Source organism: Homalodisca vitripennis, chromosome 2 (genome assembly GCF_021130785.1).
Source record: "Homalodisca vitripennis isolate AUS2020 chromosome 2, UT_GWSS_2.1, whole genome shotgun sequence".
NCBI lineage: Eukaryota > Metazoa > Arthropoda > Insecta > Hemiptera > Cicadellidae > Homalodisca > Homalodisca vitripennis.
In genome coordinates this window covers 64,913,988-64,932,931 of record NC_060208.1, presented here as the reverse complement: position 1 = coordinate 64,932,931, position 18,944 = coordinate 64,913,988, and the positions used below count along the sequence as shown (strand labels likewise).

The 18,944-nt window shown below is 30.3% G+C and overlaps 1 protein-coding gene across 1 annotated transcript in view; it reads right to left on the bottom strand.

Moving 5' to 3' along the window:
* LOC124354084 (voltage-dependent calcium channel gamma-5 subunit) overlaps window positions 1–18,944 on the bottom strand; it is a 255,010-nt gene that overhangs the window by 65,010 nt on the left and 171,056 nt on the right. The window contains exon 2 of the mRNA XM_046804288.1: window positions 5,552–6,107. Within this exon, the coding sequence (XP_046660244.1) occupies window positions 5,552–5,756 (205 nt within the window). The 5' untranslated portion in view covers window positions 5,757–6,107. The remainder of the gene's footprint in view (window positions 1–5,551; window positions 6,108–18,944) is intronic.

Sequence of the window (18,944 nt, the reverse complement as noted above, 5' to 3'; positions counted from 1 at the left end):
AAATCCATTTTACAATATTAGCTACTAATAATCACATTCTTTTTTTGAATAAGACAGATTATTATACCAGCACTTTGCACTCAATTAAATTTTTAAAAAAGACGCCATGAGCATATTTTTCATATTGCATTCCAAATAATCCTGAGATAAGAATTCACACCTTGTTATGTTCAACCTTAAGATCATTATACTCGATTTCAGTTTTCTGTAGTTAAATTGACTGAATCAAAATTTGTTCAACTATGTATGTACATTCTTAAATTATCAACAGCTACAATATTTTGTAAATGGTTTGAAGGATGGCCATTTGAACTATTTTTTTATTAGTACCGGTACCTCTGAGATTTCTCGAATTTCTGTCCAATATTGCATGATATTTTATTGCTTACCTACAACGATTTTAGTAACAATTTAACTATTTTAGACCAGTGTGAAGAAATCCTAAGTCTAAAGGGAGACTAAAGTATAAGTCTTAACGTTTATGTTAAAATTCTCCTGATGTAATAAATTATAGCATTTTAATGGAAAAGTTCATTAAAAACCCAATAAAAACAGACAAAGAAAAGCTCTTGCATGCAACATGACAGTTGTAAAGTGTAACTGACAGATGAATAACTACAAATATTTACTACCATTAATTGAAATGGATTTTTGAAATAGGAATAGGCCTATATTTAAATACGAAAACCAAAGAATATAAATTTACAATTACAGTACAATCGGTCCAATATTTTTACGTGACTAAGTAATACACACACAAACATATAGAGATACTCGTACACCATTACATTTTTATATAATAGTATTGATAATCACGTACTGCGTGCTTTGCCATGAATCAGACAAAGATGTTTCGGTTTACCATGTTCCTTTTCAAAGTAAAATTCCTTCATAATATATGACACTGAAAGCTAATTCATACAAACTGATATAATTATTTACAACCCTCAAGAGAAGAATGGTTTTCTAAATATATCAGTCTTCTGCCTTACTATTGGTCACTTATGTATTCAAACTAATGCACACCCGATACTTAAGCGGGTGAAAATATTTATTAAAATAAACAGATTTGCTCATCCTGACTGAACGTCAGAGCTGCCTTAAATCCTGATATCAATATTAAAATTGCTAAAACCTGTCGATTTTAATCTTTCTCGCATTTTCAATCTATTTAGGAATAATTTCCGCTCAAGTTAGTTACATATTTGTAAACTATAACCTCGACATTTAATAGTGAAATAAAAAACTACTGTTGGAAAAGATAAATCTTCTAAATTTCAAAAGTGCAAAAAGGCAAGATAATCATTTTACAAAATGATCAAAATAATTTACTAATACTTTTTGATTTATAAAATAAACGACTTTATAAATGTATAAATTTCAACCTACCATACTCCATACGCGATACAGAGATTTTTAGCAGTTAAAATAAATAATAAAAATTAAAGGGCATTTTGCACATTGTTCATTCAAATAAAGTTGAGCATTAAATAAATTCCTTGTGACAATTAACAATAAGTACTTTGCAATATAATAGTCATTTCAATCAGATATTTAGTTACACGTATTATTTTAGATCAAATAATTTTAAATTAAAGAGATAAGTACATTTTGTTTTGACAATAGAAACGTTACATTCTCCTTGCCCATCCTAGATACAGGACATCATCTACGACCAAAGATGGATTCAACGAAATCCTCATTAAAAGGATAAACTTTAAACGCCAAAGTGTTTTAGACGAGCTTTGAATTATAGATATGTAATATTAGCTCATCTTTTTTTGTTCTGTACTTGTCCCATACTATTGTACCGCAAAGATGTTATAAAATGCTATGTTTGGTCAGCTAGAAAAGAACCATAATACATTGAGGAAGAGCAAAGTCAGAAATATAAGATAACACGATTTTGCATCATTGCCTGGGAATGCAATTTTTATATATGATCAGAATTTACTGTGGAATAAAACGATTCATCAAATAATTTGACAAATTTACCCCAAAGCCTAATACGATATGAAAAATATATGTTGATAAATTTATAATAGCAAATTCGTAATACATCTACTAAATAACTACTACAAACATAAAATCCCGAAAGTATATATAACATTTCTGTGATTTAATTGCCTAGTTCTTCATTTGCTCTAATCAATTTTCTAGGAACTTGGTTGATTCTATTTTCTAAATGAATTAATCACCCAACATTATAGTACATAAGCTATTGTAACTTTGCTCCCAAACTGTAAATTCATAAAAATTGCTTTACAGTTGTTTATCTGAAGATTCAGTTTTCTTTAAAATATGATGGAAAATGAAAGTATTTTCAGCTCGTCCATTGATATTGATAAAGACCAGAAAGTTATCTCTTCAGTGTATTTTATTCTCGGTTGAGTTGAGGAAAACATATTTTTTACGAAAATCAAGAAAAGGCTGGCCCAAGAATTACAACTAGATTTTGTTGATAGTATTCGTTCTGTCTAATACGAAATCCGCAATTAGAACACACTGTACTAAAACATATTTTTAAATTTAATTCGGCTAAACACGGGTTGTACCACAAATTAATGCATCGATGCCTCAAAAAATAAAGCTTTTGACTTAAAGTTTTTAAGATCATTAAAAATTACAAAGAGTTTTTACATAACCAATGCTTGATTTGTTTTTTTTCAAAAACCACATAAATGTTCTCAACATTTGAACTTTTAAAAGAAATTTATATTTATGGGGAAAATACTGTCCTAGATGCTTCGTTACGGTAAAATGGTATAGAATTATAATTTCTCATTGCGGATGTATACTTCTGTGTGAAAATAGCAACAATCTTCCCTGATTCCAGAAGAGTAAAAGAGTTAAGACGCCGATTTCACAATTTGTGAAGAATTTTTGTCAAATTGAACTAAAACTGTCTAGAACAATGTTTAAGCAACCAAGCTAACATGCTCATCACATCGCAAGAAATGTATTTATTGTTTGAATTACTCGCCACCTAACCCCAAATAAGGCAACTCAAACCAACAGGTTTTAGTATATTATATATCTTTCCAATATATTTTCAGAATTATTGTCGAAGATTTTAGAGTTTTACATATACCATAGAATTTTCTAGCATATATTATTTTTCTTAATAATGTTTGCAAAATATCTTGAATTTGCCATATTTTTAAACTTATATATTTCATTATAAAGTTTAAGTTTAATGTATGGATACTATGCGTTAACCGCGTTCTTTACTTTAACACGAGTTTTTCCTTATAGGCTATGTTTTTGAATGGATAGGACAAGGGTTGCAAGGGAGAAGTCAAATATCCATTGAATGCACGAATCGGTGGTCATGACAGCCTATTGTTAAAAGGAAATGCAAACCATATTTGTTTGAAGTACTTTCGGCCTTTAATTTAAAAACTTGGTAAAGTAGTGTTTATGATGATCAGTGATGGCTGACTATTGATCAAACCAAAACTGATATGTCAAATATGCCTGATCACGTCATTGAGATCGTGCTCGATGTAGCAGTTACTCTAGCCGGTAAATGAACTAATCAGTTCAGCCTAAACTGACCACAGTATCACGAAGTCACTGAACCAGGAGGTTAACTATCTGCTAAATATCCCCATTCCGCGAATGCTGCAACTCGGTAACAGAATCTCAAACCAAATTAAATTTCACTTTGAGTACCAATGTACAAGACACTTTTCATTATAATTTATTAAAAACTCTGTTATTCCAAGTTATTTTTTTTAATTTGATATTTCGTTACATCTTATCCTGTGTATATTTTTATATATTTTATTAAATATCAGCTTATAATTAGTCCTTGTAGTTGTTAATTGCTTCATAGACTATACTAAATGTCCGCCTATTTGTTGAGAAGTGTATATAGTTTATCTATTTCGTTGATGTACTATACAATTAGGCACTGCCGTTGATTTGTAAAATAATTAATTAGTTAATGTAGTCTAAAAATTTACGGTAAGCTTTATACCCTGTATATGTTTTAAAATATCCGTATAACTGCCTCCTAAAAGAGATACGAATAATTTAATCCCCTCACAAACTGACACTCCAATTGAATGTTTTTAATTGGTCCGCTTATAAGCGATACGTATTCAAACAGTCGATGGCATTTATAGCGCCCTGGCAGCGCATGTACACTGACTGCTACATTGAGAAAATTCGCGTAACAGTTCACAGGGTACATATTTATGGACTCATTCCAATCATATCAGATACGACATTTTAAATTTTATAGTTATAGAAATATGTCCTTCAAAAGGTATCCTAATGTGTTCTAGCAATTATCAATAACATTTCAATCCGAGGTGATGTCATACGTACTTCCAAACAATGACGGATGAATGAGATTATTACAGGAATTCTTTAGATCTGTGAATTGGGGAGCCTCGGTCAAATATATTTTGCAACACACCGAAATAGTTTTACAGTGCCAACTTCCACTCCCATAACACCGGTATAGTGACGTGAATAGCTTCACAAAACTTTCACTTTATGACATCAAAAGGATTAATGACATGACCAATGTTATCGGTGCCAATATACTGTACAATCTATCAATGATGTAAAGCGTTCAAGCTGGCATGAGCGCCCAAAATCAAAACATCGTATAACCAGCGGAATAAATCTATACTCTGTGTATGTCATAGCTGCAGTGAAGGACCGATGTGCTAGCCAATATGAGGGTAACCGAGTATTGTCACGTGGTCGCTAGGCATGCACTCAGCTATGTACGACTAATTATTGCCTTATAAGGTTTGTCCTAGAACACATTTAATAACTTCAAATCACATTTAATAACTTTTACTCACACATTGCCTCTGTTCAACTCTATGAGCATCTACTCAATTAAAATTTTCTGCAGTTACATTGATTAAATCTAAATTTCTTTATTTAAGTATGTTCCTTCTTAAGCTATCAATAGATAGTTTATCTTGTTAATGGATTTTAAGTGTACGTTCTTATTCTTTTTAAATTATACGAGTACAATCAGTGCGGCATGTTTCTGTTTATGTTTGTCACCGGATTTGTAAAATGCTGAAATATGAAGCTTAAAAACTACTATATATTACAACAAAATATTTCTTAAAATCAAATACGTTATCTGGTTTAAACATGTTTATTTTAAACGTGTTACCTTCATATATATGAACACACATACATACATATATATGTAGGGTGTTTTGAAACTATTTATATTAACCCTTATAAACCCGAAAACCAGAGGACTTTACAAGAGACCGGCTACTTCCTATGGTTTCATGATGACCCATAAATGTTATTGGATTCTAAGTAGAATTGAGGGCAAATGCGAAAGAAATAGTGTTAAATTTATTTTGTAAGACAGCTATACATACGTTATGAGTCGTCTGCCTCACCCTAAATCATAGTTTGCAATAATAATCTAATAATTTACCACGTAAAACTGAACTATCATTGTAGTTTCAACACGATTGCTTGTAACTATTACAACTGTGAGACGTGCAAAATAAATGTTATGTCAACAAAGATGGGTATTACTTCAAACAACAAGACTTACGGTTATTGGCACAGATGATCCACAGTCCTGAAACTGTACGTTTGGGCAGGTAGTCACGGTCCCCAGTCCCGTTGTAGCGGGGATTGAGCATGCTCTCCTCGGTGACCAGCCAGCAGTTTGTTGTCATGGCAACCACTACAATGACCAATGAGAGCGAGGCAGTCAGTGGCGTCAGTATCCACAGACACGTGACCGCTCCGGGCATCCTCACACGTCACGTGATTGGACACGTGTTCCCATCCCCTCCCCGTCGTCAGCCACCTCTCGCGGTGACGTCATCAGTAAGTTGTACCCCGCGGCATCACCACCACTCAAGTATTATTTCCATTTGCATATTTTAATTTTCAATTTATCAGAAGGATTTAGGTGGCTTGTAACTAAATCATACTGAACACATTATTTAAGTTAACATTCTGAACTTAATCAATAAAATCTTTTTTCACACACGTATTCATACAACGCTAATTTTGGTATAAATTGTAAACACATATAAACTGTATATTGCAATTAAAGGATAATCTTCTTATTTGGTAATCTCTTCACTCTCATGATCCATCTGAAACAAAAGAAAATAAATGTGCATTATTGTCTAGTAGATTTAAAATCAAAAGTATCCCATGATATTTATGTCTAAGCAAGTATATTCTATAGTTCCTTTCGTTCATAATCTTAATAAGGATGACTTATGGCTATACAAATAAAAAGATGAAAGTACTAAATTTACATTTTTTTCATTGCTATCTTCTAAACAGTCCAAGGGCAAAACTGTTTTATTTCTCTTCCAACGTTGTGTAAGGTGAGGTGACAATATTTAATCTTTGATCATATTTTATGAATAAACTATTTCATAACATTAAATGGTAAAATCTTTAGTCTTACTGGCAGAGCTATTTAATTTCTATCATATGTCATTATGAATATATAGCATATTAGCAATCGTTTTTATTTAAAATACGTTATTATTTTTAAATATTTTAATTTAAAAATATTAATACGTATTATATTAAAATACATAATTAGATTATAAGATTCTAAACATTTACACATCCAATAAAGCTATATAATACGGTACTGCTATGAATATAATACTGCAAAGAAGTTGCACTGTACCTATGTAAATTGTGTCACAAATCAACAATTGCCAAACATTTTTGTATGCAAATAATATAACAAAATTCTGAATACGTGCTTATTTTTTACAATATTTTATTGTTACAAAACAATTTAATGGCAACACAATTAAAAATATGAATTATTAACATAATTGTTATGCGTCTCGTGTTGTAAACTGCTGATGACAGTGAGTTCCAGGATGATATAACAGGAAAATATGGGTCTCCACAGGTTTCAAAAGCTCATATTGAAAGAGTAATGTCATCGCATATTAACGACCTCGAAAAATTGCACTGGCGTGTTTGGTCTCCACAGCTGAACGATTTGTAACACCAAAGACAGATTCATCATAGCAAAAACAATATATTGTTTTTATAGCTGCTAAGTATAAATAAATATATTTATATAAATGAATGGTTCATTTCACATACAAATGAAACACTTAAATGGGTAACATTGTTATATTTCCATGATTTCTAATCTCATAGCTTACCTAAACAAAATAAATAGTTTTAATGAGCATATTTCTAGTTTATTTTATAAAATTTGTGTAGGGTTGTTGTTACGCTTAAGTTTAATAAATTTCTTTAATCTTGTCTATATGTGCAGACCAAGAAAGGGCTTTCAGGATGTAGGTGGAAAATTTTCAAATGCTGTTGTTTATCATTATTCTAAGGGTATATTGTTTTACCATTAATCTTTGATAAGTTTTAACTTTTGGCAAGTTTTTACAGCTCAACTGGTAACATTGTTTGAATTGCAATGAAGTAATGCCTCGCACGTGCTGTTTCTTTTTTTAACTGTCCTTAGAATACTTTTTAAAATAAGGCTACATGTAATATGACGATCCTCTGTGTGTTCCTGGTTAGACGATCAGAGGTTGAGGAACTAACTATTATATCAATATTGGTGTATATAGGAGCATTTCTGGTTGAAATTAATTATATTTTCGATGCCACAATTTATTTTACCTTTTTGCCCTCATCAAAACAATATATACAAAGGTCTAAAAAAACTACTTCGGTTAAAAAAATAAACTCTTATTTCCAACTCTTGTGATCTACCTCCGACATATTATATTTCCATCGCCATAGTTAAGATTGCCTCGTTGTCCCGACGAAGGGAATTTATTTACCTGATTAGGACTGAGAAGCCTACTTCAGTCAAGTGTCTATTTACGGGCGTTTAAATTCACTTCTAGTCTAATTTATATACATTGCTCTCTCTCTATATATATATATATATATATATATATATACATATATACTGTATTTTCCATTTTTTATATATATATATATGGGTGTGTGAATATGTGTAGATCTAAGAAACCTTCTCTAAAAGCTTTGATTTCCGGTCTAAGATATTTCCAAAGACATTTATCACGGTTGTTCTGATAAATTGTATATATATATAAATATATATATATTATATATATATATATATATATAAAACACGTAGACCGAGAAACCCAGTTTAACCAAAAACCTAAAAGTGTCTACTTCAGGCCGTTTAAATTAACAGTGTATTATTTTTGCCACTAAATTTGGGTTTACTTTATTGTTCCGACCAAGAAAATATATACATATGTTGATCTCAGAAAACTACTTCTGTCAAAAATGCATTGGATGTAACTTACGTCTCTTGCAATCTTCTTGTGTTCTATGTTATTTCCAGTGCCTTAGTTGAGTTGGCCTTGTTGTTACAATGAAGAAAATATACATAGGCCTACCTCTTAGGACTGCAAACAGACTCCGTAATCAAACTTTGTTTACGAAACATAACTTTTAAAGTAAAATTAGTGGTAAAATTAATTAAACTAATGGTCGTGTTGTCATAATATAATGTATGCACAGAACAGTTGATCATTTGGCAGACTTTTTTAATTCGTGTTACATAATTTAGAAACCAAGATTGGATTTTTTGCTGCTTCATATACCAGTGGGGCATAGCCCAGAGAGATTTTCGAAGTAAGAATAGGTTTATATTCATCTCAGGGACCCTAAGAATGTCTATGTAAAATTTCAGTAGGCCTACAATCGGCGAAACAATTTATGTATGAAAACAAATCAAACAAACATAGGCACTTTCGCATTTACAATATTATTAGTGTATATATTGTTACCCATTGATTTAATTTATGTTGAACGGTACAACTGTAAAATTGCAAGTTGAGCCTTTAGGAATAATTGTTAAGGAAATGCAACGTAGTAAAAATTGTTAAAAACTATATTTACAACTTTTAAAAATGTTGTATGAATGAAATTGTGTATGAACCTGGCTTAAAACACACCAAAATTTCACGTAAATTTGCAAACTTAAAAGCTACATTTATTATCGTTTATTTTTCTCATGTAGCTTCATATAAATTGTAAGACGACATAAAAATAAGTTAACTTTCATTAGAGTAGTTTTTAAAATGTTTTCGTTACTTAGCATAATAAAAATATGCCGGATGTCCCACGAAAAGGTTTAAACGTTTGATTTTGTATTACTTGCCCCTTTATACACCGAACAAACATTTTCAAACCCTACAAAATTAATAAAGCATGTTTTAAAGATACTCTGTGAAAATTAAAGCCTCATAACAATTGTAGAAACAAAATGGTGATGTATTGCAAATTTTACCATTTTGCTTCCTATACAGATTAATTTATTGGCTAATTGTAGACTGTAATTTTAGGTTTTCTAATAGGCTATGATCTAATTTTCTGATTGAAATGCTTTATTTTTCTAGAATATGACAATAAATAATTTTACAAAACAAAAAATACCGGGTTTTTTACTGTTTTCAAAGTATAGTTTTTCAAAATGCCACAATTTTCTTTCAACAATTGTTAGAGAGCTAAAATTTTTACAGAGTATTTTTAAAACCTATTCAATGAATTGTGTAGAGTTTGAAAAATTTCAGTAGTAATATAAAATCAAACGTTTAAACCTCTTCGTAGACACTCTGTATATATCAGCTGTATATTTGGATCCTTCAATCACGTCAGCGCTCCTGAAATATGGAATGAGACTATTTACCTTTACAGTGTACATAAAGAAGGAGGCACCAAACTGTTAGTACGCTATAACATTTCTATACAGCACATAGAACCCTCTGTGTGCGCGCATTGCATTGATCTTCTCTGTTGGCCGACGTCCAGGACCTGGCTCCAGCCTGCCGTCACCAATCTCCCGGTCTCCCGGGATGGCGCGTAATATCGGGGTTAAATCATCTCCAAACTTCTTTCAAATACCTAGGTCAGTAAGCATTATTCTAACCAATGTAAAAATTGTAAATATAAAAAAAACAGTTTTAAATAGTTTAGACCGTTAAGACTTGATTAAGTCTACTCGAAGGGAAATACTGAAACTAGTCTTAAGTTGCTGATAAACCATTCATATTTCCTTGAAACAATCCATGTATTGACTTGTAACCTGATTGAGTCATAAAAGTTACTAAAGTTTCTGCTCATATTTATTTAGTGAAATACGTTCAAATAGTATAGTTTTGTGGCATTTACTTAAAAGAACTTAATATCGCGATAGCTTCATGATTTTAGCACAAACCCAATTGCAAACCCTCTCAATTAAATTTCCATATTGAATATGCAAATGGCATTCATATTAATGTAATTTCCTCAAGAACGTATTTATACCAAATCACATTACATGTGGACTGTGAGATTTCAATTTGTTTATCAAATATATAATTAGTTTATTATAATACCTCAATCATCAACATACTAGTATTTTATTTTCAAATTATTACATTTCATTTGATTAGTACCCATGACAGCGGTGTTTTGCCACATACACATCTGACGAAAAAGTACATCTTGGTATTAAAAAAGCCCTTAGGTTTGAAATAAATATAAAACTTTACATTTTGAATATTAACATGTTTTATTAGTGCACCTTTAATGCACTAGTTACAGATATTGTATATGAAATCTTACGTTAGCAAAAGAACCACGATCGAAAATGAAAACCTAACTTCCATATTCGGTAGTAATTAGTACCGTAACAAATTGTAACGGTTTTTGGAAACTTAGACAGTGGCAGTGATAAATTCGAGTAGTATAACTGGTAACATGTTAGTATAACCGAATTTTATCAGAATACCATCATGTATTATTAAGCTAGTTACATGTTATGCAACTTAATTTTCCATAAAGATAGAAAATTATCGAGAAAATTTTATTTTATTATTTTTATTTTTATTTTCTTTTATTATGTTTCAAAAAAGAATATATGATAACTATGTAATAATTTTTTTCTGTTTATATCATGCAGTAAATAATTTGTTTGTTACAAATATAAAGTAAATGTTTCCAAGGTTTCAATGTAGTTAGAATCAAACATGGGAGAGGTTCTGTTTGCTACCCAAGTAACATCGTTCCAGTAATTGGGTTCCAATAGACTTGACAGAGTTCCTACTATTCTCTGGTATCGTTACTCAATATACCAGGACGACAAAAGTTTTATTTCTTCGGGTTTTTACTTAGGTTTTATCTTTCCTTGGCTATGAGTGCTCCAACATAGAATGTTGTTAAAACATTGATATTTTTAAAAGTTCTCATTACAGTATGTAATAATTGTAGAATACTTCTTTTAGCGTACCTGCAAACTAATATCTCTTATACGATAAAATTTCAATGGTAGTCATCCTTTTGAATACCATTGAAATGTTATCTTACAAATTCAAAAATTTCATATATATTACAATATCCATATATAACATCTACTTTGTCATTGTTGTGTTTCGATTTATTTGTATTTATTTTTGTTTTATTATCAGCCTAGCCATCTTAAGTATATCCTATTTTGAATTTAAAAAGGGTTTACCATTGAATAAATAAATAAATTTATTAAACTACAATTAATTTTTCTTTTGTAACTGATTTTATAATTTTATTCGTTGGTTTATTGGTCCATTGTCATTCATTTTTCTAGCTTATTGCTTTATTGTATGAACTTTGAGCTGCAATAGATATTACTACTTTTAATATTACAAAGTCTATTATTCCCGATCAGTTTTTGCACTTTTTGTAGTTAGCAAGTAGCATTTTCATAATTAAACGGTCCTTCCAAATTTTTATTTTAATATTTATTTGTATTTTTAAGTAACACTAGAATAATGTTATTATGCGTTTTTTATTCAGTTTGTTTCATACAATTTCAAAACTTAATTCGAAAGAGACTCATGGGAGTTCAACAAATTAAAACTCTACAATAAAAACGAAAAAATATGATTCAAGTGTTATAAAATCATACAAAAATGGAGATTTCATCTAAGAACAATCTGTCTAAATGCGTACTCGACGACATCTCTCCCTATCTAACAAGAAGACACGATATTATTTTGCTTGATCCCATGATTTTCAGGTTTATGAGTAGCTGAACATGGTTGGCAGTAGAGACTTCTTCCTATAATCCATTTCTAACCACATAATGACACCTCACCTGTTGGTAGATGTTATGACAGCAACAGTGGCGAAAGACACAACATAGACTACCTGATTCAAATACCGGAGACAAATTCAAAAATCCATAATTTGGTCAACAATTTAACTGGTTTTTTCTGAAATTTCACAGTTCATGTAACAGGTTTCAGGTGGTCTCTTTTGAGCTTTTAATGGTGGCGCTCTGGTATATTTTAATAGAAAACATCCATGCATGCAGATATTTCTCAAGAATATTACAAACTTCTCAAGCAATAAATGCTATGGAATTTTTATTTCCGTCCAAATAAAAATTCCAATAACTGCCAAGCTACAATGTATGAGGTTTCAGCCTTCTCCCCACGCATCGATGAGTACAGAGCTCTGGATTTAGTTTCCCAGGCCACGATTGTTAGAGTATGTCCCGAGCACATAATGGATTAGCGATAACCGCTGTTCAGTTATATTATACATAATTTAAAATTAGGAATTTATATTCATTAAAATAAAACATTTAAAATTTATACACAATATAAATGTAAACATATACTTAAAAGTTAGCTTATGTGAATAACAATACAATGATGAAGAAGTTTTCAGTAATACTCATATGAACTTGAAATACTTGCACAATACATTTCTACATTTCAACTACAAGGAAAACATAATACGAGTTGGAGACTCGTAATTTGGAGACTGTTTAAATAATTTTAATATATAAATTGCAAGTAAAACAAGCGATTTAATATCGTTGTGATTTATAACATTTATTTACAAAATAATTCCTGGAGTCTTACTCATACTTTGTAGCATAAATTTACAATGAACAATAAACCTGTTCAGAAGACGATGTACGTGATTGCTTAATGAATCTACCAAGAAGAGGGATCTTAAATAATTGTTTATTGTCGCAATCCAAGGTAAGTGGAACCACGAACCCTCTGATTGGACGAAATTTAATCGATGATTTAAGCTCTACAGGTTTTGAATGCCATGAGTCAACAAGGTTGAGATATATTTTTTTTATAAGTCATAGAATCTTAATTTAACCTCATTAGTAAGTAATTTTTTGTGAAATAAAGGTATTTATTTGTATAGTTTTTATAGGACTATAGTTGTATAGCGTTATATTCATAAACTTTAGACTTTTACCAACCATTCTTGGATTAGGTAAACTACGTACGTTTCATCTGGTTCTACATTGTTACGACATATGTCGAAGTAAGTAAAATATGATACAAAGGATATACATCACATTATTTTGTACTTTTGATTATGATAATAAATGAATCAATAACTTTATTTTAACCACTTACTATATTTTCAAATTTTTCAGTAACTCTAAACGATAATTTATTTGTGCTTCATATTTTTGTATTTGAATTATTTGAGTGAAATAAAAAAACATTGTTTAAATTTTAACACTACGTTTACGAGCATATTCGATAGTTCTTAAAAATTTTCGTCTACATGTGTTAATTACTAATTTCATTTGGACTGTGAAATATATTGTTAAAATACCAGTCAGTTAATACATACTCAATGTCTGTAAATTAATAGTATGAGAATTATGGGAATAAAGGAGATTAAATTATTAGACATTTAGCTAAATAATGCAAACGATAAGTATCATAATTATGATGTATTTTAAATAGTCTCAGGTGTTCGATTATATTTAAATCCTTGCCTTCGTCAAACAATTAAATAGTTATTGGGATTGTGGTAAAATACGGATTAGTCCATCAGATCAACAGTTGCATGGAGAAGAAGTAGTGTAGTCAAAGAATAAAAATTGCCCATTAAAAGAACACGTGGGTTGTACTTGTACGTTGCCAGCTGGACGACTACAAAAACTGTTAATGCATCCTTCTCTTCTCTTATTACTACAAAGTGTTATTACTGGATTACAATTTGTAATTTGGGTGTCAGTGTACTCCTTCTATTAATAAATTTACAATACTTAAATCAACAACCTGTTTCTATTATAATACACGCTCTAACAACTCGACAATTTCTTACAAAGCTCTCATTATCCTTTTTTTTAACCAGTAACTTAACTATTTTAGTACGCTAGTTTTGAATGATTTTTAGTTAAATTAAATAGTTCAAAACACTACAGCAATAACAGTTTGCTATGTGGTGTAAAGTTTATAAGCAGCCTACGTTTCACTAATATTGCACACGTTTGGAATAAAAAAGGATTTGATAAATATCGTACTTTTATTGCTGTAAAAAGTATTTTTCAGGCAATAAAATTTGTTATGCAAAATCTAATGATAATTTAGAATCCAACTTTATCTGACAGAAAGTATAATATTTTATCTTTTTTTATAAATTTTTGCTACCTAAGTAAAATAAACTCGGATTTCAAATTCTTTACTCTTTACTTCGGTATAGTAAGAGAGGGTAAAACATAACTTCACAGTAGCCACAATACTACTAAGTTTGAGAATACACTTAGCTTTTGTACCAATTATATTCTTCCACGTTTTTTTATTACCAGCCTATATGGCCAGTGTTTTCTTTATTTTAAAGCATTTCTAGGTATTTATTCCAAACATTAGACTATTCATGCATTTAAAGACCACAATAATTGATTTCTTTGATCCAAAACTCATAGTATAAAGGTTTGGTAAAAATCCTTCAGTTAAATTACGAGATCCATTTTGCAGAATTGGATAAAACTTGCGCTTCAATATGATAATACAAACTACTATACTATATTCGTATTAAACGAACTGAAAGAATACAGTAATTGCTGATATTGCAGTAGCAAACCTTTATGAACGCTATAAAGAAGCCTTTTCATCCCGTTTATGAAGAAAGAAACCATTACGGAATGATGATCACGTATCTTATGATCGTTCAAGGAAAATTAGTTGTGACAAAAGTATTATACTCTTGCTGTCATAAAGTTAGAGCTGGAAGGGGTTTTATAATACGCATTTCTGTAAAGGTTTTTTTTACCTCGATTTAGACACGGTATTAGTTTTAATTTCATTTAAATAGTATGAGGCTTGAATAAGAAAAATTGAACATCGGTTGATCCATCCAGGGCCATGATTGGAACAAACAATCCATAGGGAGGGAGAACATTTAAAATCATATTTTAAATGCACTCTAATATAGTAATTAATGATTTTTTTTCTATTCTTTGTCATATCAGAGTAATATTATTTTAATTTCCCAAATCATTGAAAATATTTTTTTCAGATTTCAGATTAATTTATAAATATTTATTTTACATCCTACATATTACGGGCAAAAACACATAAACCACGTATGCGAATAAACATAACGCAGGAAACAGCTTAATTTACTTCAGGTAAACAGCTGTCGTTAATTTATTTATTCTCTTACACTTGTTTTGTGTTACAAATGTCTTCATTATTATATCAAGATATATAGGTGATGCATTATACAAAATCTTATTTAAAGAACTCAAATTAAAAGCATGTATATTGTTTCAGGAGTGAGATATTGATTTGTTGATTACTTCTAACCAATCCTAAGACCGAACGATTCTAGGTTCTACGGAAGATGTTCATTCATGAAATCTTAGGAATTATATCATGTTAATTATCGAGTATTTACTCATATTAAAAAAGTAATTTATAAAAATAATACTGTTCCATTTTTGCGAGTTTTACTCAATGCCTTATCGGTACATTATCTTGAACGCGAAAAGTATAATAATTTCAATTGCAACAGAAACAAACGCATCCGACTTCGTGATATATTTTTGTATTCCAGTAGACTTGAGATATACTAATTATTTAACGTTATCCTTTGCTCAATATAAGATTGGGACATACAACCATGCACTACGTCAATATGCACAAGGTGAATAAGAAACACCTATCATATTTCGTCAGGAGATTTTTTGAATACATTTCTTTCTATTATTTCACTACCTTTGCTCAAATTCTTTATAAGGTAATGTATCTTCCGTGTCTATGTTTAAGGTATCATGTTAAAAACGGGGTTAAGTTTTCTTTTAAAGTGAAGTTGTAAGTTTTTGGCACCGCTTCAAAACTCTACTCCTAGTCGCGACACCTAATGTCAATAGTTCTATTTGCTCATAACCTAACACAGGGTCTGTTACATACGTTTTTACCTCGTTTTTGGTTTGTGTTAGGATGTTCATCGCAAAAAGAAATCAAATTACAGATTTTTAAAAGTGACAATGACAAATGTCGGTATTCATGTTACCGTCACAAATGTTCCTTCACCAAAAACATACCTTAACAGTAGCATTAGTGTGTAATTCTTTCGTATTTAGCTTTAGTCACTCCATTAATTTTTTCATCCTTGCAATGTAACAATGTTAACAACATTCTAGGGAAATAACTATAAGGAAATAAAGAAATAACTTCAAATTATTCGATTTTATTTTTGTCATTATTACCAATATTAGAGTTGATTTATAATGACACAAAGTTAGCAAAAATCTCAAAGGTAATAAATTATTAGTTTAAATAACCTGAAGAATAAAAAACTAATTAAAGTATTACATTTCCAGGATTTTAATGTAAATGATACGAAATTGGTCAATCGTGATTGCATAAATACAAAGCTACGTTAATTACTTAATTATGGAATGGATAATTAATGCAATCACGAGTTCTGATAAGAGGATTGAGGTGTTTGAATCTTTCAGATCGTTTCTGAAAAGAAATTTTAATTGACATTCCGATTTAATCAAACGACAGCTTGTATTTAAAATGTAATCATTTACATCTTGAAACTTAAATGGAATTCATTCTTCAAAGGGTCAATATTGAAGTTTCAGTCATCTGTATTATTAAACATAGCGTATCATTCTTTAAGTAATCGGATTTGGAAAAGAACAATAATTTTGGCTGGCATACTAACAGACAGTATGCAAAATAACCAATGTCATACTTTGTGTTCCTTCAGGTACTATTGTCCTGTTAGGTACCACGCTAAAGCATTTGTATCAAATACATTTAATAAACCCAAACAAATAGGTGACCTAATACTAGAGAGTAAAAAGACCTATTCTACAATAAAGCTATCACCAACTAAAATATTACTTTATAAAACTAGGTTCTAGCTTTTGACATATTAATATTATATGTCTTCTAATTTATAATAATAAAGAAATAATTAGTGCTTCCGAAAAGTTAAAAATTGAAATTTGGAAATTAAATGGGTTTGAATAAAAAGTAGAGGGCGTATAGAAACAGTCATATGTAAACATCATATGTAAAATAAACCAAAATAAACCATCAAGACCATAAACCTGAAAAAGGCACCATGAGTCTAAAAATGGAATTAAAATATACTGAATGAAGGTAACAGTAATTTGTAATAGAGATACAAGATTATTTTAACTTCAAGTCATCCTCAACATTGGTATCGATCAGTATGGCTTAGTACAAATATTTTTCTTCATGTTACAAAATATTAATCGTGGTTTATTAGGAAATTAAAATAAACGTACTGTGGTGATCCAAAATGTTAATGTAATATCATATTTTGTTAACAATACTGCATATTAAACAATAAACATTTATCTTAAATTTACAAAATTTAAACACATTAACATTTTATAGCCAGTTTTAACAAAACCTTATAACAATTACATTATTGAAATAGGCAATTTAAAACCACTTGTATAAAGCTGATGATTTATAACAAACTACTCGAAAACATGAACTTTCATACAAATTATGCAGATCTTTTATGAAACCTATATAATAGGTGGTTGCCTGTTTATTTAGTTAATTCCATACATATGACCATAAAAACGAAATTTATGGTTTTATAAGTTCGTTTCATCAAGAATATACGTCACATTATTTATATAATAGTTATTTATATTTATTGTGGTTATCAACAGTATAGGTTGGAACAAAGTAAAGGACATCAATTGTAAACGTTGCTAATACCCATAAGTTAAACTAACCCCTTTTAGTTCTCCTCTCTGCCCCATATGGTAGGAGTGGACGGATTATCCGATCCTGAAAAACTTCCGCAGTTCTTGTGGTAATATTTTGTCATCGGCTAACATTAACGTAGTTGTCGCGGAAACACGTTGACTAACATTGAGTGCGCCGGAAGCACATCACTACTACTACTACTGTCTAAAGTCGGTACAACTTCGTGCCGCAGTGAATCTGTTGTTGAACAAGTTGTCAGTCTAGATAATAATGACAACTAGTGAAAAAAAATCAGCATTCCCACATGACAAATTCAACGTGTGCAATAGTACCCTACGGAAATATGGCGATATGATGGTTGATTTCTATATTTTTATGATAGAGCCAATCTTAAAATAGGTAGGTTATCCCGCTTGGTTCAAGTGGCGGAGCAAACACGGAGAGAGACCCACATCAGTTTCAAACAACCGCTCTTCAGCCACCGCTGTCGGGCCAATATAAGATAAAGCTCCCGATAAACCAATAAACTCGATAAGATAATCCTTTTACTGAGTTTTGTCCTACGGACACATATTTCGAAAAAATATATTGATTCGTGGTATTTATTGATATTAGAGACTAATGGAAAATATATCGTCTTTGGTATAAAAATATGACGCTTCCATACAGTAACGTTATTTTAAGTCCTCCCAAAAAAAGCAGAAAACAGACTTTGGATGTGCAAATCTGGGGTTTCGTAATCTTTACCTTACTCTATTCTTGAGGAAATATTAATTTTCTTAGATCTCTTCTGCAATATTGTTCGTATTATGTACTAGTACATAAATAGTATATTGTTTCCTATCCAATGGTTAACATTCATCGATGTTTTAAATAGTTTCTTTTACAAACTAATTGTGAACGATACATTTATTTTATTATTGCATTATGATGTTTCCAACACTGGGT